The following is an 18,705-nucleotide window of genomic DNA, read 5'->3' on the forward strand; positions in this document are numbered from 1 at the left end:
GTATTTATTTTCCTACTCATTGTTTATTGCCACAGAACTTTCAAAGCTTTCAGTTCTCTTGGCTTTTCATTAAAAGGCTATGGAGAGTATCACCAGAATCATTGTGAAAGCAACACTTTCAGACACCATATCCATCTGAAAACAGATGCTTCTTCCAAAAACAACCACTTTGAACTTTATTGTGTTTGTTTCTTCGTGCAGGTGTCAGAGCTTTTAAGAAGACACTCGTAGCTGTATATCTTCAGGCATTGTAATACTACTCTTAACCTTGCTGTCTGTTTTGGAGTGCTGTCAAATCCAACCTGCAGCATACAAAACAGCCTGGAACAAGATTATTCATTATTAAGAGTAAAGCAATAATGTTCTGATTAAGGCACCGACCATTTACTGGTCACATCGAGTTCTGCAACAGCTAATGTTAAGCAACATCTCAGAAGTGCTCCAGATGTCTTGTTTTAGTTGTCTAAGGCAGCATTTGGAGGCTAATTTGGGTTGAAAACACTGATTGAGATTCCAACAAAGCTGTCCCTGCAGCTCCTGCAGACAAATCCCAACAAGTTCGTGTGTGACCTGCTCTGGCAGGGGGGTTGTACTGCATTAAACCTACAGGCAGGGAATATTCCATGTGAGGTCAAAAGCAGTGCAGCTTTATAGCACAAAACAGGCAGCGCTGCTTCTACAGACTACATCCACACCACAGACCCAATCCTGACTGCTATGAGTAGCTGGGAGGTTCTTGTGAGGGAAAGCACAAACATAAAGCCCTCAACTGTTCTCACTTTGTATGCACAGAGAAAACAGCACAATCTGCTTGAACTACAGGTGAATTGGCAGCTGTCTCCTGATAACTCTATCAAGCTGTGTCCAAACCAGGAGCCCAACCACCACATTCAACATTTCCTTTGGAAACAACCACCAAAGGTGTTTCTTGTGGGACAGCAAAAAAGGAGCTGGCTCAGGAGTGGCAAAAACCAACCCAAGGCCATCTCCAGGCTATTTCATTTCTGCATACTCTAGGACATGTAACAATGCCATGATTGGCATCTCATGCCTTTCAGTGAGGACACTGATTTGTATCTCTTGCCCCTAACCAGTTGCCTGTTCTTCTCAAAACTTACAGGTTGCTAATCACAGAATCTCAAGGGCTAAGAGGGAGCTGCAAAGCTCACCCAGTGCAACCCCCCTGCCAGAGCAGCACCACCTAGAGCTGGGCACACACAACTCATCCAGCTGGGTTGGAATGTCTCCAGAGAAGGAGCCTCCACAGCCCATCTGGGCAGCCCCTGCCAGTGCTCCCTCACCTCAACAGTGTTGTTGAGATCTCTACCATTTCTGCCAGTCATGGTTGAAACTCACAAGGGCTTACAAAGTTACCTGAAGGACAGAGAATAGTTTCATCAGAGGGAAAAGGATTTGCACAGAAGGTAGGACAGAAAGACAGAAACATGTTCTAACAAGAGCTACATCAACAAAAGCCCATCACAGGCTTGAACTTGCAGAGCAAGTGAACACTTCAGTTTCTTACAGACCTCTGTGGATCTGCCCCACAAATTTTAGGCATGAGTAACACAATCTGACAACCATGGCTTAGCTCAGAGGATGCTACAGTGCCATACCTGTCTGCTACATCCATATCCCCTTCGATCTTGTTGAGTCCTCTCATGATGTTATCAAACTGCTCTCCCTGGTAGTGCAGCACTTTTGCTGTGTCCTCCAGTCGTTTCTGGGACCCAGTCAATAATCCAGTCAGTTCTTTTCCCTTTGTTGACTGCAAAGATGCTGCTTCTGCTCCTGCACCTTGGCTTGACAGTAACTGCTCCCTCCAGAAGTGCTCAAGGATGTTGAAGACCACATTTCTGTTGGGTTGCAGGGAACTGAACCAGTGCTTGGTGCTCCTCTCTAAGACTGTAAGGGAGCTGAAGATCAGATTAGAAGATTCCTTCTTGATCTCACTGATACTAGAAAGATGGAAGTCAACCAAAAGCTCCCCAGTCTTGTCAGCTGTAAATTTGATGGCAACAGGAGTCAGTGAGAGCCTGCCAGAGACCCATTGTTTGGTGGTGTCCAGGTAGTAAGAGCAAGGCCAGCTATGGATCCGTATGTCTTTGTTCATCAGCTCGCCGTTGGGATCCTCTTCAAGAGCAACGCCCACAAAGCCAGAAGGAGAAACTAGAGGGGAAGAAGAAAGGTTGAGAATCCTTACCAACATAAAGAAGCTGATGTTGAAACACATAAATAACCAATCTCATCCCCAGCAGGTTCCAGTCCTTTCACTGTACCCTTTCAGGTGCACACCCAAGAGAGATTGGAAATAGCTGCAGATGGGTTGTGAAATTTGGTGCCTGTCCTAACCACGTCATTATCTACTGAACACTGACAATACTACACAGCATCACAGAAAGGAGAGGGCTGGAAGGGAACTCTAGAGATCATCTAGTCCAACCAGCCTTAGCAAAGCAGGTTCCCCTGGCTCAGGGGGCACAGGAACATGTCCAGGTGGGGTTGGAAACCTCCTGAGAAGGAGCCTCCACACCCTCCCTGGGCAGCCTGGGCCAGGGCTCCCTCAACAGTCAAAGAGTTTTTCCTTATGTTTAAATGGAACTTTCCTCATAAGGAAGATGCTGCAGTCCCCTCAGCACCTTGGGAGCCCTCATTGGCCTCTCTCCAGCAGTTTCCTGTCTCTCTGCAACGGGAGAGCCCAGCACTGGGCACAGGGCTCAGCAGGGCAGAGCAGAGGGGCAGCACAACCTCCCTGGCCCTGCTGCCCATACTCTGCTGGATGCCCCCAGGCTGCCATTGGCTTCTTGCCCACCAGCCCACACTGCTGCTCATGTTTCTTTGCTGCCCACCAGCACTGCCAGGTCCCTCTCCTGGAGCTGCTCTCCAGCAGGTCCCCCCCAGCCTGTGCTGGGGCAGGGGCTTGTTCCTGCCCAGCTGCAGGACTCTGCCCTTGGCCTGGGTGACCCTCAGCAGGTTTCTCTCTATCAAAAAGGTGCTGTAGCATTACTGGAAGAGGTGCTGACATCCTGGTACACAAAGCAACTCAAGACAGGAGAGTAAGCTGCAACAGCAGGACTGGCAGAGGCTTAAAAGAGCCAGCAGAACTGATTATTCACTGTGCATGAGGTGACACAGCATCCACAGCAGCAGTGATTTCTGCTGTGACAGTGACAGGCTGTGTTTTGCTGGGAGCCCATGATGCTATTTGATGATGTAATATCAATGTTATAAGACTTGCTCACCAGAATCTGAGATCCCAGCAAGAAACAAAGAGCTGTCACCTGCCTTAAGCCTGGCCTGCTTGCATCACAACAATCTCTGACCTGGGATGGCAAGTTAAATGAAGTATATGTGGAGTTTGCCTGGCACAGGGCTGTACAGACCTCTGGGGAAGAAACTGTTCCCCATCTCCAATCTCAACCTGCCCTGGGACAACTTAAGGCCACTTCCTCCTGTCCTGTCACCTGGGAGCAGAGACTGACTCCCTCTACCCCAGCCTGTGGCACTGCCACGAGGCTGCAAAGAAACAAACATCAGCAGGGGGATTCCAAAGCAGCCAGAAGCACAACAGGGGCTTTTACAGGATATTTTAAGGGGGAACTGTTTGTAACGTGGCTCCACAGTTATGTGCTAACAGTGGTCTCATTTTTCCTACTCAACTACATCAGCTTCAACAACATTAGTGCTGAAATATTGACAGTTGAATCTAAATCATGTTATGGCTTAATTCCTCAGGATTCACAAATCACAAGCCCACATGAAGTTAGAAACCTTAAACGTTGATCCTGAAGTGCAACAGCAAACAGAGGCCAAACGGCAACAATTACACCTTGGAGCTCCTCACAACCTAAACACATTGCAGAGGCAAAGGAAATTTACTGAAAGAGCTCCCATCAGACCCAGGGAGAGTAAAAACCACCCTGAAATTCACCAGCAGCTTCCTCATTTATCAAAACAAGCGTGTCACATTGAGGAGAGCGGCAGATCCCATCCTCTGCCCCCACCCTGTGCAAGTCTTTGCTACTTTACACTAGTTTCTGCAAGTCTTAGGAAGCTCAGCACTCATCTCACAATTAGCTGCTGCCCTGAGATGTTATTTGCTAAAGAATACATATAAATAATGATGAAACCAAGACACTGAAAGACTATACACCTTGCAGGAGGTCACAAGCGAAACCTGGAACCAAATGCAGGTTGCTCAACGCTCAGTGATGGGATAGAACATCATGGCCTCTGAAAAACAACCACCAGACCTTGCTAACAGCAACAGCTGCCTTCAAGCAGGGAAGAAACTGTCAATAAGCAAATGACTCTGAAAAGTTTTGCACAATCTCAGCCTAGAGCCCATTTTCACACACTAAGGGCTCAGCACTATCCACCACCACTAGCTCCCCTATCAAAGCCAGAATTTCCCTCCTCTCTACCACTAAGGATGTGAAAGTATCAATGTCTGCTGCAGCTGCACAGCCATGCCATAGAAAAACTAAGAAGAGATCTTCCTAAACCATATCTGAAGCTCCTTACCTCTGTCTGTAGATGCAGAACTCTCAGGCAGGCTTCTGGGAGCTGCTGCCTTCACAGAACTGTCCATCTGAAGGTAGAATATTGATCTATTTTCTCCTATTTCTTTCTCTTCCAAGTTCAAAAGAGCAGGTAAAAAAATCCTACTATGCCTGCTACCAAAAGATGAGGGCTAGGGAATGGAGATTTAACCCTGGACCTGGAAGTAAAACAAGTCCTCTCAGGCCAGGAGGAGAAATGAAGCAGCTACTCAACCTGTGTATGCTTATGTGGACATACCTTGGGTCTTGTGACCTGTGAATCACCTGAGACCTTAAAGCCTTGGCCTGATAGTCAGCACCTTTCTGTGCCTCAGGCCAAAAACGTTCAAGCAAGAACTTATTTGGTAGTTAAATCTGTTCATTGTTCCAGCACCTTTTCCCCCAATATAATTAATTAGCATTAGACCTGCATAACCTTTTTTCTTGTCCCTTTCTCTCTCCCAGAGAGGCAAGTGAAACCTTGCAGAAACAGGGATGTATGTAAGGGTAATCAGGCTGATTTTATCCAACAATGAAAACAGTTATTAATGGTACAGAGCAGCTACTATTTCTGAACACCCAACAGCAGGCTAGAAGTTAACACAAGACTTCCAAGAGCTGGATAAAACACATGAGAAGTTGTACCAATGTTAAACACGAGAATAAAAACAGTCACAACCATTTGAATCACCCAGGATCTCAAGGATTGGAGGAGACCTGCAAAGCTCACTCAGTGCAACCCCCCTGCCAGAGCAGCAGCACCTAGAGCAGGGCACACATGAACTCATCCAGCTGGGCTGGGATGTCTCCAGAGAAGGAGCCTCCACAGCCCATCTGGGCAGCCCCTGCCAGGGCTCCCTCACCTCACCAGGGAAGAAGCTTTCCCTTTTGTTGCTTTGGAACCTCTTCTGTTACAGCTTGTCCCCAATGCCCCTTGTCCTATCACTAGACATCATTTGAAGTTCACTGGAAAAAGGTCTTAAAGATGTACTTCACCTGTGAGACTCACACACCACGCCTCACACTTCTCTAATGAATATTAACTTGTGATTACTGTTTCTGAGCTGCTAAAAACCATCATCCTATTACTGTTAGAACTCTCCTCAAGCCACTATTAAAGGAACTTCTTGGTTTCATCTCCTGGCAGTACTGTGCCTTTTATAAAACAGAACCTGGCCTCTGCTTCTCTGTTGTCAGCTTGTACAGCACCTACATGGGGGACACCTCACCACACCTGAGCTGTGCAATTCAGTCCATCAGCTTCACCTCTGATAGCAACAGTGAGCTCACCCCTAGAATCACACAACTGCACCATGCACAGCTCCACACAGCAGCACAGAGCAAGCAGCAGCACTGGCACCAGAGATGGGGATTGTATTTCTGGCAGCATCACCACAGCATTGTAGAAATTCTTTAGCTAAGACAGAGCTGGGTGTCTGCTCCTATAAAAAGGAGGTGACTCACCTTCTCCTGGGAAGTGCTTGGAGATCACTCAGTGAGCTGTAAGCATTACTAACTCCCCTGGGTTCCAGGAGATGCCACATACACTGGGAGAGGACCTTGTGAGTCCATGAACAGGACACAACCCCTTTGCAATGTGCCTACCTCAGAGCCTCCAAAACTTAGTCACAGGTTCTTGCACCTGCCCTCGGTAATCACCTGCAAAACATTCCTGTGTATGTTCCTAATGCATTGGTGTTTGCTTTTTCCTCTCCTTCATGGCTCAAAGTTCCCCCGTAGGGTCATTATCTTTGGTGGTTTATTCCCAAAGCTACCATCTGGCAAGTGGGGAGTTTAAGGTTCCTGTGAGCCCAAGAATCCTCACAATACCAATGTTCACTAAAGGCCTAAAAGGCAGTTCCACCAGGTTTCTGACTCTACTGTTCTCCAAATGATGCTGCAAGACACAAAGCACTCAGAGGTGATCCTCCAAGAGCTGCAGGAGGCAAATACACACAGTACCTCTCTACTATGGCACACTCAGCTGTCCTCATCAAAAAAGACCTACAGACCCCCAGAAAAGAATGGCTCTAGACTGGGAGGATTCTCCCCACCAACATGTTTCCATCCTCCTATGGAAAAACTGCTTTGATCCCTCTCCACTTCTGATAAAAAAACAACCTCTCCCAAACCTGTTTGAGAATGGGAGTGCACCATTGTCCATCCTTTAACCCACACCAGCCCCTACAGCACACAGGTTAAATGTCATCAGCCTTCCAAGCCAAATACAGACACGCTCATGCTTCTCAAGTCTTAGTTGCAGAGTGCCCTGCCCCACAGCTCTGAGCTGAACCCTCCTCTGCCCCTTTCTTTCCTACCACGACTTGTACCCCTCTCCCTACCCAATGACCTGATCTAGGTGGGCCCTGCTTTGGCAGGGGAGTTGGACTGGATGATTGCTAAAGGTCCCTTCCAACCCTACCATTCTATGAATGATATCCCATGCTAGAACTATCCTCTCCTGAAAAACATTTCCACTGCTTTCTCTTTCTCTCAGCACAAAGCCAGTCTTCCTCCTTCTCACCCCAAACACAACATAGTTAACCTGCTACACCAGGTCTCTCTCCCCAGTCTCTGGCCTTTTCCCACTACCAGAAGAGACCTTGTTCTTTCCTGGGTCATACAACCAGAGAATGGCGGGGGCTGGAAGGGCCCTACAGAGCTGCTCCAGCTCAAGCAGGTCTCCCTCGCTCAGGGGGGCAAAGGAACGAGTTCGGAAACCTCCCAAGAAAGAGCCTCCAGCCCGTTGCAGCACAAAGCCATAAGTCACATCACCCAAACCCCTTCCCTGTCCTTCACTCCCAGGCCAGGCCCCACTGCAATCCTCACCGCAGCTTTGCGCAAACCCCGACACCTTCCCTAAGGCCAAACCCACCTCCCTCCTTCATCGCCGCCCTTCCCACCGGGACCATCGCTCCCCTTCCCACCGGGACCATCGCTCCCCTTCCCACCGGGACCATCGCTCCCCTTCCCACCGGGACCATCGCTCCCCTTCCCACCGGGGCCGCCGCCGCCCTTCCCACCGGGGCCGCCGCCGCCCTTCCCACCGGGGCCGCCGCCACCCTTCCCACCGGGGCCGCCGCCGCCCTTCCCACCGGGACCATCGCTCCCCTTCCCACCGGGACCATCGCTCCCCTTCCCACCGGGACCACCGCCGCCCTTCCCACCGGGACCATCGCTCCCCTTCCCACCGGGACCATCGCTCCCCTTCCCACCGGGACCATCGCCGCCCTTCCCACCGGGACCATCGCTCCCCTTCCCACCGGGACCATCGCTCCCCTTCCCACCGGGACCGCCGCCACCCTTCCCACCGGGACCGCCGCCACCCTTCCCACCGGGGCCGCCGCCACCCTTCCCACCGGGGCCGCCGCCACCCTTCCCACCGGGACCATCGCCGCCCTTCCCACCGGGACCGCCGCCGACCTTCCCACCGGGACCATCGCTCCCCTTCCCACCGGCACCATCGCTCCCCTTCCCACCGGGGCCGCCGCCACCCTTCCCACCGGGGCCGCCGCCACCCTTCCCACCGGGACCATCGCTCCCCTTCCCACCGGGACCACCGCCGCCCTTCCCACCGGGACCGCCGCCGACCTTCCCACCGGGACCATCGCTCCCCTTCCCACCGGGGCCATCGCTCCCCTTCCCACCGGGGCCATCGCTCCCCTTCCCACCGGGACCATCGCTCCCCTTCCCACCGGGGCCGCCGCCACCCTTCCCACCGGGACCATCGCTCCCCTTCCCACCGGGACCACCGCCGCCCTTCCCACCGGGACCGCCGCCGACCTTCCCACCGGGACCATCGCTCCCCTTCCCACCGGGGCCATCGCTCCCCTTCCCACCGGGACCATCGCTCCCCTTCCCACCGGGACCACCGCCGCCCTTCCCACCGGGACCATCGCCGCCCTTCCCACCGGGACCATCGCTCCCCTTCCCACCGGGGCCATCGCTCCCCTTCCCACCGGGACCATCGCTCCCCTTCCCACCGGGACCGCCGCTCCCCTTCCCACCGGGGCCGCCGCTGCCCTTCCCACCGGGGCCATCGCTCCCCTTCCCACCGGGACCGCCGCTGCCCTTCCCACCGGGGCCGCCGCTGCCCTCCGCCCTCAGCCAGCCCCCCCCAGCCCATCCTTCCCTCAGGCCAAGCCCCCACCTCTCCATCTTCACCCGCCCCTCCGGCTCAGGCCAACCCCCCCCCTTCCCCACGCCCTTACACAGATACCACCGACCTCCCCGCTTCGTCCGAAGCTCGGTCTCACCCCCTCCGTGCCCACCCCGGGCCCGGCCCCTCACCCGCTTCACTCCCGCAGCGCCGCTCCGCGCCTGCGCCCGCCGGTGCTCTCCCCTTCTTACCCCCCCGGGCCCCGCCCGCCGAGCGACGACGTTCCGCCGGCGGCTCTCGGGAGCCTGGCACGACCCTTCCCGTCCTTGTCTCCGCTCGTCCCGGCAGCCCTATCCCGAGGGGACGGGGAGGGGGTGAGTATCTCTGGGCGGCCGCTGTCCCTTTGAGCTGCTGCGTGGCGCGGGTGCGCGGGCCGCGAACGCAACGCGGGTGCGACGCTCTCAGGCGTCCGGGTCCCTCCCCCGTCAGGAGCTCTGGGGGGGGGAAGCGCCTCATGCCGGCCCCGCTCTCCCCTTCTTCACCCTCGTTCTCCCCTTCTTCACCCTCGTTCTCCCCTTCTTCACCCTCGTTCTCCCCTTCTTCGCCCCCGCTCTCCCCCAGCCCATCCGTGAGGGGTTCGTGGCCTCGTTTGCCCTCGGGCATCCATCCCTCCATCCTCCCCCTCAGTCTCCCTTCCCAGACACCTCCTTTTTATTCACTATTATTTCCCCTTTTAAACCCAATAATTGCTGCGTGGCCCACAGAGAACGGTCGGGGGGGGGTGTTGGGTGCCAGAGCTGTGTCTCCTGACGTTGCAGCCCAGCGTTGAGCCGCTGCGGGTTTCCCAGGGCCTTGTATGTTTCAGGGCTTTCCTTCCCTCCCCCGCCTCCAGAACGAATCCGTTTCACACGGGTGTCGTGACGTTTCTGCTGTTTTTAGGAGAGAACCAGCCTCCTCTGGTCATCCCCAAGGAGCTCGGTCACCCTGGCACGAAGGCGATGAGGGAAAAGCAACACCTTGGCCACCCCTAGGGCGACATCGGGAATGCCACCAGCGTTACACCTGATGAACCGTGGAAGATCCTCATTAACCCAACGTGGTGGGATGCTCCTGCACATACCTCTCGCTTTACCTCTGGCCATTCACGTTCTCACGGATTTAGAGACTCGAGTTGAGTTTTAAACGCAGGGTTGGGGTGGGGTTTTTTTTGCCATAGCCTAACAGGACAGCATCTGTCTTGGCTAAGCCAGGAGAAGTAATCCAGCCTGCATGGACAGGGCAACATTTGCCTGTTCCACTGCCTTTTTCCGTGACTGCAGCAGTTCATCTCAGGGTGCACTCTGCCTCCCCGGAGGACACGTGGACTTTATTGAGAGAGTGGATTCCTTCACTTACTCAGACTTTTTCCGGGACTATTTGATTCCCAACCAGCCCTGTATTTTCTCAGCCAAGTTCACTGAAGACTGGGGAAGTAGGAGAAATTGGGTTACTTGGGATGGGAAGCCTAACTTTGAGCACCTGCTGCAAAAGTTTGGTAAGTCATGGCCTTTGGAGCGCCTCAGGAGAGCAAGTGACACGGCTTTTTGTATGTAATGTTAAGGAACAGAACCCAGAAGCTGTTCTCCAGGCTTTCCCCTAAGTTAAAATGCTCCTTCCCTATACTTACCCTTTATGTTCTGCAGATTCCAGTTTCTGATTTATTCCCACAAGGAAATCAAATGGGTTGTGGGGCTGAACTGTGCCAGTTTATACAGCTGCTCGGTGGGAGACACAGGAGCATTTCCCCTGACATTCCTGACATCTTCCCCGGGCAAGGGGAAGGTGTCCTGGACTTACACTGAAATATCTCTTCAGGCTGTAAAATATTAGTGCATTGGATCAACAGGCTGGAGGGTTGGGCAGAGAGAAATCTAATGTAATACAACCAGGGCAAGGGCAGAGTGTTGCATGTGGGAAAGAACAACCCCATGGACCAGCACAGGCTGGGGAATGAAGCGTTACAGAGTAGCACAGGGGAAAGGGAGCTGGGGGTGCTGGTGGGCAGCAGGATGAGCCTGAGGACAAGGGGCAAAGGGGACAAGCTGGAGCAGAAGAGGTTCCAAAGCAACACAAGGAAAAGCTTCTTCCCTGTTGAGGTGAGGGAGCCCTGGCAGGGGCTGCTCAGATGGGCTGTGGAGGCTCCTTGAGTCTCTCTTCTAAACCCACCTGGACATGTTCCTGTGTGACCTGATCTAGGAGGTCCTGCTCTGGCAGGGGGTTGCACTGGATGAGCTCTAAAGGTCTCTTCCAACCCTCCCATTTTGTGATGCCATGATTTTAGAGTGGTGGTGTTGGCAGGGAGAGCTGGGCTAGGGTTGGTTGCTTGATGTGTTTGTACTGCATTTAGCGTTACAGGGCCCCGATACTGGAGGTGGCTGAGGTTAAAGGAGTTCAGTTTCAGCATCAGTTCTTGTGTCCTCAGCTGAGCTCACAGAGTTTTATCTTCCAGGAGAGGCTGTAGTGCCTGTTGCCAACTGTGATGTCAAGGAGTACAATTCCAACCCAAAGGAGCAGCTGCCCTTCAAGGAGTACATCAAGTACTGGAAAGAGTACATTAAAAACGGGTACCACTCCTCCCGAGGGTGCCTGTACCTGAAGGACTGGCACCTGAGCAGGTAAGAGAGCCCTGGGGAACCCCTGGGTGCCACTCACAGCAAAGAGCTGCCCTCAAGCCCCTGAGTGCTCATCTTCTAGTGCTGATGGTTAGCACCTACCCAACAAAACATCACTCTCACCCAGCTCTGTTCCTGGGCGACTTCCCAGGGCAAGGTCATTCAGCAAGGTCCTTTAAGTTGTTTCTATGAGACCCCTTTTCCAACACATTCTGTTTCCCAGAGCTTTCCCTGAGCAAGATGTTTATACAACCCCAGTGTACTTCTCATCTGACTGGCTGAATGAGTACTGGGATGCCATTGCTGTGGATGATTACCGCTTCGTCTACATGGGACCTAAAGGCTCGTGGTAAGCGTCCTGCCTGCAGCTGGGATGGAGTTCATTCCCTTCCTAGCACCTGCTCCAGGGCTGTGTCTTGGATTTGTGCTAATGACACAGGGACAGGAGGGGCTGGGAGAGAGCAAGTCCAGAAGAGTTGAGCCCAACTAGCCAAAGGGCTATAGAACTTCACACCCAGGATAGAAACTGGGGAGAGGTGGCAAGGAGCGAAGAACTAGGAAGAACTTTTTAACCAAGAAGGGTGTCAGCCCCTGTGCCAGGCTGCCCAGGGAGCTGGGGGAGTCCCCAGCCCTGGAGGGATGCCAAAGCTGTGGAGCTGAGGGCCATGGGTCAGTGGCAGGGTGAAGGGAGGGCTGGGACTCCAAGAGCTTAAAGTTCTTTTCCAGGCAAGCTGGTTGTATGATTCTGTGAGGGGCTGATCTCTGCTCAGGCACTGCTCAGCAGCTGGGAGCAGTTGCTACCCTCAGTGTCCTTGAGCTTTGAATAGGGAAATATTTAGAGAAAATAGATGGGAACTTAGGACTACAAGCTGGGGAAGGAACCAGTTTTGTGTGTATGCCTGAGACCTGAGCTCATCTTACAGCTCTCAGGCATTGACTGTACTTAAACCTCTGACTTGACCTCCCCCAGGACTCCGTTCCACGCTGATGTCTTCCGCTCCTATAGCTGGTCAGCCAATATATGTGGGAGAAAGAAGTGGCTGCTGTACCCTGCAGGGCAGGAGGACTACCTAAAAGACCTCCATGGCAACTTGCCCTTTGATGTGACTGCACCTGGCCTTCAGGACAGGAGTGTTTACCCTCGCTACAACCAAAGCCAGCCCCCTGTGGAAATAGTGCAGGAGGCAGGGGAGATAGTGTTCATCCCCAGTGGATGGCATCACCAGGTTTACAATCTGGTAAGGTGGCTGATACTGAGCTTCTCATAACAGGGGAGGGACTGAATCACATCAGACTTTTATTGCCACATGTTGTGGGTGCCAAAGTGTAACTGGGCTGCCAAGAAGTTTGGAGGGATCCACAGAGGAAAGGTTTATCTGTGTCATTCAAAATGACGGCTAAAAGCAAAGCTGAGCTCATAAGCTCCCTGAGTCATTGAGCACTGGAAGCTGGGAGAGTGTACAACTGCAGAAGCTGCACCCTGTTTGGTGCTTCTCACCATTAGATGCTACTGGGCACTGAGAAATGGGGTGCCAGGTGAGATGGGCTTATGGTGAGGCATTGCTACAGTGCTAAAGACTTGATCTTCCTGAGTAGAAACCCACATGACCAGCCTTACTTCACCTCAGCACCTTCTCCCACCTTTGTGCTCTCGAAAGGAAGGTCCAGGCAGAGGAAGGAGAGACATTTGCCAGTTGACAGATTGAACCAAGGTTGGGTTGTTCAGCTCTTTTAGCACAGTGGTGCTGTTGGTGCCAAAGCAGCATGTCCTTTGCTGAGAGGGGTATGATCTCACACTTTGCAGAGTGGGTGATGTTACAGCTGTTTTCTCACACTCCCCAAGCTAGAGCCTAATAACCAGTGAAGTTCTCCCTTCAGGAGGACACCATTTCCATCAACCACAACTGGGTGAATGGCTGCAACGTGGCTATCATGTGGTGCTTCCTGCAGGATGAATTAGCAGCTGTCCAGAGGGAAATCAATGAGTGGAAGGACCCTATGGATGATTGGCACCTACAATGCCAGGTACAACAACATGATCACAGAGTCACAAGGGCTGGAAGGGAACTTGAAAGATCATTCAGTCCAACCTTTCAGCAGGAGGGAGATGCTCCACTCCCATCATCATCTTTGTGGCCCTGTGCTGAACTCTCTCCAGCAGCTCCCTGTGCTGGAACTGAGGAGGGAAAAAGCACCTGTGTTTTATAAACAGAATTGATAAAACAGACCCACAGAGACCACTCATAACAAAACACCATGAGTGTGAAAAAAGCAACGTTAAGGTGAAGGTTGCAGCAGGTTTCTGTGCCTGGAAAATGATGCTTTCATCATTTTCAACTGCTGGAGAGAGGCCAGTGAGGGCTCCCAGGATGCTGAGGGGATGGGACGTGTGTGAGGAGGAAAGGCTGCAGGAGCTGGAGCTGTTGAGCCTGGAGAAGAGAAGCCTGAGAGGGGAATCTCATTAACACCTACAAATACCTATAAGGTGGGTGTCAGGAGGATGGGCAGCACTTTTTTCTGTAGTGTCCAGTGAAAGAGAAGGGGTGATGGACATAAGCTGGAAGCCAAAAGGTTCCACTGGCACAGGAGAAGAAAGTCCTTTGGTGCTGAGGTGAGGGAGCCCTGGCCCAGGCTGCCCAGGGAGGGTGTGGAGGCTCCTTCTCAGGAGGTTTCCAACCCCACCTGGACACGTTCCTGTGCCCCCTGAGCCAGGGGAAGCTGCTGTAGCAGGGGCTGGCTGAGCTCTGCAGGGCCCTTCCAACCTCCACCATGCTGGGATCCTTCAAAAACTAGCTTTGAAAGCACAGCCATTTAGTACTTAGATGAAAGAGCCTGTTGCTTTGGGGGCTGGTGGTATTTTAAGTAACATCAAGTGCCAATGGGGAACTCAGAAAGTGATCAAACACAGGTACTTATGATTCCAGGTGATTACTAGCTTGATAAAACATGGTTTTGTACCTAAGATAAAGCCGTTCCCATTTCAATGCTGGTCTTTTTTCCATCCCCCACCAGCTGATCATGAAGTCCTGCACAGGGATAGACTACAAGGAGTTCTACAACTTCCTCAAAGTGATTGCAGAGAACAGGATTTCTGTCTTGGAAAAGGGCCTGGATGAGGAAGCTTCAGCAAAGAACACTCCCAAAGCTGCCATCTCCACCTTGGGCATGCTGCATGCTGTGTTTGATTTAAAGAGGGCTGTGAAGGTGTTAACATCACTGAGTGCTAATGAAGATTTCAAGAAGCTAGACCTGACATCACTTTCTCCACCTCCTGAGGCACTGCTCCACCACTTGAAAGCAGCAATAGATACAGCCCTGCTCTGACTTCCCATTTATCCAGGCCTTTGGGAAATGAGCCTCTTGCAAGAGGGCTGTTTGGAGGAAAGAAACAGGCTCCTCCCTGTTTCACAGCTGTTGCAGTTTAAGGACAAAAAACCTTAAGGTAGAGTGTGGGGAGAGAGAGTACATTCATCACAAGGCTGAATCCTTCAGTGGACAGCATTTGAGTGGCTGGAGTGATTGGGCAGGAAAAGAACCCCAGATCATTGTACCACAAGCCCTGCTGCAATGCAGGGAAGGGGAAGAGAAAGTGGATCAAGCTTAGGTCTCAGGGCTTAAACCAGGGAGATCTGCACCACATTCCCTCTGCTTCTGAGGCAGCAAACTGTACTGCAGGCTCCAGCAGCTGAGCTCTGCTTTCTCTGGTCATACCTGCATTGCTCTAAGACCTGTCCTGCCTCCTTGTGCAGCTCAGCCTTTCTTACTCTTGTGGTCTGGGGTTTGTTGTTAAACAGCAGAGAACCTTAGGGAGCTTCCCTTGAGGCCTGAAGCTGCTTCTGCACCTGTAGCCTGGATGTGGAAGAGCTCCCTGCCCTATTTTCCTGTAGTGTGGCACCTTCTCTAAAGCTGAAAGGCTTTGGGTAGTCAGCTTTCATCCTGCCCCAGGGGGCTGCAGGCTTCAATTTAACACAGCAGGAAGAGCAAATCTCTCTCTGATGATTTAAGCATGTGATCCACCCAAGCTCAAAAGGAGGAACTGGAATGTACTCTCACATTTCCACACCCTATTTCAAGGTACAGTATTTTATCAAGCAGGGCTTTGATTCATCAGGGAAGCTAGTGAGTAGCCTCACCTCCTAAAAAAAGCCATGCTGTTAACACACCAAACAGCACTACTGCATGGTTAGCACAGCACAAGTTGCAACCTGAATGCTACACCTTAGGGCTAGAAGAGTTATTTCCAGTGAAACATCCCTTTTACTGGCTGTTAGTGGGTAGTGAGAAAAGCCTAGAAGCACACAAATGGCTGCACACTGTTAACCTTCCTTGCCCCTTTTAGGGCTCACTTGAATTACCACTCAAGAACTTGCTCAGTTTTCAACCAGATGATCAGTAAAGAGCAACTAATAACCCTGTGTTTAGGAAGTGCAATAGTAGGAACCTTCAGTTCAGCTGGAAGTTCACCCTGTTTTCTAGAGCACCCTGTGGAGTTGGTAGGTGCATTGCATTTGGCATGTCCCTCTTTGCTGGTAAGTTCTGCATTTGGGCTGAGGAAATGATACCTGCAGTTAAAATCCATACACCAGAGCATGGGAGAATGAAGTGTGGGGCAAAACAGACTTTGGGGCTTCACCTCAGTGATTCAACCTTCTGGCAGGGTGTTTCTTTAGATTGGAAGAGTGCCAGTTCTAAGCAGCTCTGGAATGAAAAGCTCACAGCTGTTATTTGTGGCTGTTTGTGTTCAAGACAGGCAGCTGGAGCTTTCTTCCTTATAGAATGAGGCAGAACAGGGTAAGGTGACATTGCTTTGAGGTGAGGAGCAATGGTTTCATGTTGACAATCAGTGTAGTGGGAGGAGAGGAGGTGGTTTTGGTTCCCCAGCCTCACTGCATGCTGTGCAGCTGGTATTGGCACCCACCACTCCCAACACTGCACTTCTCCAGAGGCTTTTGCTTAGTTGAACACAGCACTTTTCATTTGCAGCCCCACAAAGCTGGAACTGCTTGGCTTTGTGTGAAACCAGCAAAAGCACAAGGCTGGCTCTTCCACCTGAGAAGCCAGGATGAGTTTAGACACTGGACTTGTCCATCAGCTTGGGACAGATGCCATGAGTCTGCTGTGATGCAAAAAGCCAGGCAGCACTTCTCAGGGAAGAGGCATCATTCCTGCACTTGGTTCCTTTCCTCTGGGGAATACAGTTGAGGAGAGAAGGTGGGTTGAAAGAGGAGGGTGGCTAAAGGGGTGCTCACTCTCACTGCTTCACCCCATCTGTGTCTGCAGCACAGCATCTTCAGCCCTGAAGGTGTGCAAGAGCCCTCCTTCAGAGCCTCCTGAGGCTTTAATGTGAGACAATGGGGGTTAAAAACCCAGCTTAATTGCAGGAAGTGATCTTAAACCTTGTCCCTGAGTCATCAGGGCACAGGAGCACAGCAATTCAGTTGTACTGAGTCAGTCTCTTACCTGGGGAAACTCCTTTGTGGTTCAGCTTCTCCATTCCCATGGCAGAGGCAGGAAAGGAGCCACATCAACCTCTGAAGTTAAAAGAGGGGGGAAAGCAAATGCCCAGATGCCTAAAGACAGCAACAAGGTTGGAACTGAGAAGTGTGGAAGCCTGGAATGTCTCTTAAAAACTCAACAGCTTTATTTAAATACAAAGTTACTGCCAGACATCCATCAGGATCATCTCATACCAATCTAGTAACTGTTGTGATCAGTGTTGTACTGTTTATTAAAGCATAATACTTGGTGAGAAACAGGAGGACACAGCCTGGAGAGTTTTGGTTTGTTTTCCTCCAGTCCCAGACCTGGACAATTTGAAGTCAAACTGTTAAAAACCACCCCAAAAGCAGGTTAAAAATCAGGTTGAAAGAGCTCTTGCTCGAAATGTGCAACTCAGACTTGACTCTGTTTGGTCTGATAGGCACAGGATAGCAACTGATCCCTTTGCCTTTTATAAAGGCAGCATAAAACCCAGCCCCATTCACCTCTGGATGCCACAGTGGGGAGGGAATCTGGCAGCACAATGCTGTGCACCGTGGAAAACTGGTGCTCCTGCAGCTCTGTCAGTGCAGAGCAACAGCTGGGTTTATGTTTTCTCTTACCAGGTTTAGAGATTCCTCACCCCAGGACAGTGTGTGTCCCTTCTATCAGGCACACAGGGACCCCTGCAGCATTACAAAGCAGCACTAGGCAAGTTGAAGGTGCGAGGTGGGATATCCCTGAGAGTCACCAGGAGCCTGCAGGGTTATAAATACAAGGCAGTTAGTCATTTAGCAGCTTTACAGGGCAGTGGAGAGGTACTGAGTTTGGCACAGGTAGGAAGAGGAAAGGACAAACCTTCCCCTTTTAGAAGGGAAAAGCCACTGCACTCCAGCAACAGGTTGTTGAGGAGTGTGGCCATGGGCTCTCCTGCCCCTGCCAAGCACACACAGCCCCACCAACGTGGTTCTTGGGCTTTCATTTGACTACCAAACAGCCTCTTAGTCGGTTCCTCAGAGCAAAGCCACCCAGAGCACCTGAGAGAACAGCTCCACGAGGTTACAGGGCAGGCTGTTCTTGGCAGGACAGTGGAATCAGACTGCAGGGCAGAGGAAACCTTGGTCACATCCCACAGAGAGACCCCCAAACACAAGCTGAGCTCGTCTGTCCAAGGCTTTTAGGTCCCACAGCATCCCTACATCTGTGCTTTATGGTCATAGCTGGTTTCAGAGGGCAAGAAAGCCCTCCTCTGATAGATAGCTGTTGTTCCCCTTTTGAAAGGCAGCAGGAGGGCAGCGACAGCTCTGCTTCTTCATCCCACAGTGTTGGTTTGGTCAGGAAGGTGCAGCAGGGAGGAGGCTCCCTGGGGGTGCTGGGGCTCAGGAGCTGTGAGGCATGGGGCAGTTCTCTCTTTGGTGGAGTCTCATCCTCTGGATGTGTTCATAGCAGGACTGGGCAAGGAAGAGAGAAAAACACATTCAGGACGAGTTTGGGAACTTGGGGATAAAAGGGGATCCCTTGCACACAAAAGGGGACTGGGGAACATCTTTCTTCTGGTGAAAGGCTGTGAGACCTGGGGCTGTTCAGCCTGGACATGAGAAGGCTGAGAGGGGAAGAGTTGCAAGTAGTAGCTAAAGGGTGGGTGTCAGGAGGACACTGCTGTCTCCAGTGAAAGAGAAGGGGTGATGGACATAAGCTGGGACCCAAAAAGTGCCCCTGGCACAGGAGGAGAAGCTCCTTTGGTGCTGAGGTGAGGGAGCCTGGCCCAGGCTGCCCAGGGAGGGTGTGGAGGCTCCTTCCATGAGGTTTCCAACCCCAGCTGAACACGTTCCTGTGCCCCCTGATCTAGCTGATCCTGCTTTAGTGGGGAGGGTTGGACTGGATGAGCTCTAAAGGTCCCTCCCAACCCCCATCATTCAATGATTCCACATAAACA

General features: G+C 52.0%; 3 protein-coding genes across 10 annotated transcripts in view; 1 reads left to right on the forward strand and 2 right to left on the reverse strand.

The window, feature by feature from the left end:
* Positions 1-16,856, reverse strand: part of SNAP47 (synaptosome associated protein 47) — a 35,072-nt gene extending 18,216 nt beyond the window's left edge. Inside the window, exons 1-2 of one of the 4 annotated variants that reach the window (XM_061997453.1) lie at positions 16,752-16,856; positions 1,617-2,169 (exon numbers count right to left, since the gene is read on the reverse strand). In XM_061997453.1, coding sequence (XP_061853437.1) covers positions 1,617-2,169; positions 16,752-16,791 — 593 coding nt within the window. In that variant the 5' untranslated portion in view covers positions 16,792-16,856. The other 3 variants (XM_061997455.1, XM_061997456.1, XM_061997454.1) reach the window with 3 other exon arrangements.
* Positions 8,909-17,044, forward strand: JMJD4 (jumonji domain containing 4). Its single transcript, XM_061997457.1, has 7 exons — positions 8,909-9,014; positions 9,580-10,174; positions 11,129-11,294; positions 11,515-11,640; positions 12,262-12,529; positions 13,170-13,316; positions 14,304-17,044. The coding sequence occupies exons 2-7, from the start codon at positions 9,910-9,912 to the stop codon at positions 14,613-14,615; spliced, it is 1,284 nt and encodes a 427-aa protein (XP_061853441.1). The 5' UTR covers positions 8,909-9,014; positions 9,580-9,909; the 3' UTR covers positions 14,616-17,044.
* The window catches only part of ALS2CL (ALS2 C-terminal like), a 44,088-nt gene continuing 42,293 nt past the window's right edge, over positions 16,911-18,705 (reverse strand). For all 5 annotated transcript variants that reach the window (XM_061997451.1, XM_061997450.1, XM_061997452.1 and 2 more), the window contains one exon: positions 16,911-18,220. In XM_061997451.1, coding sequence (XP_061853435.1) covers positions 18,149-18,220 — 72 coding nt within the window. In that variant the 3' untranslated portion in view covers positions 16,911-18,148. The remainder of the gene's footprint in view (positions 18,221-18,705) is intronic.

This window comes from Colius striatus, chromosome 5 (assembly GCF_028858725.1).
Source record: "Colius striatus isolate bColStr4 chromosome 5, bColStr4.1.hap1, whole genome shotgun sequence".
Taxonomy (NCBI): domain Eukaryota; kingdom Metazoa; phylum Chordata; class Aves; order Coliiformes; family Coliidae; genus Colius; species Colius striatus.

Coding starts and splice junctions, on each gene's coding strand:
- JMJD4 (XM_061997457.1), top strand. CDS start 9,910: ATGGACAGGGCAACATTTGCCTGTTCCACTGCCTTTTTCCGTGACTGC. Junction 11,295..11,514: donor AAGGACTGGCACCTGAGCAG/GTAAGAGAGCCC, acceptor TCTGTTTCCCAG/AGCTTTCCCTGAGCAAGATG. Junction 11,641..12,261: donor ATGGGACCTAAAGGCTCGTG/GTAAGCGTCCTG, acceptor GACCTCCCCCAG/GACTCCGTTCCACGCTGATG.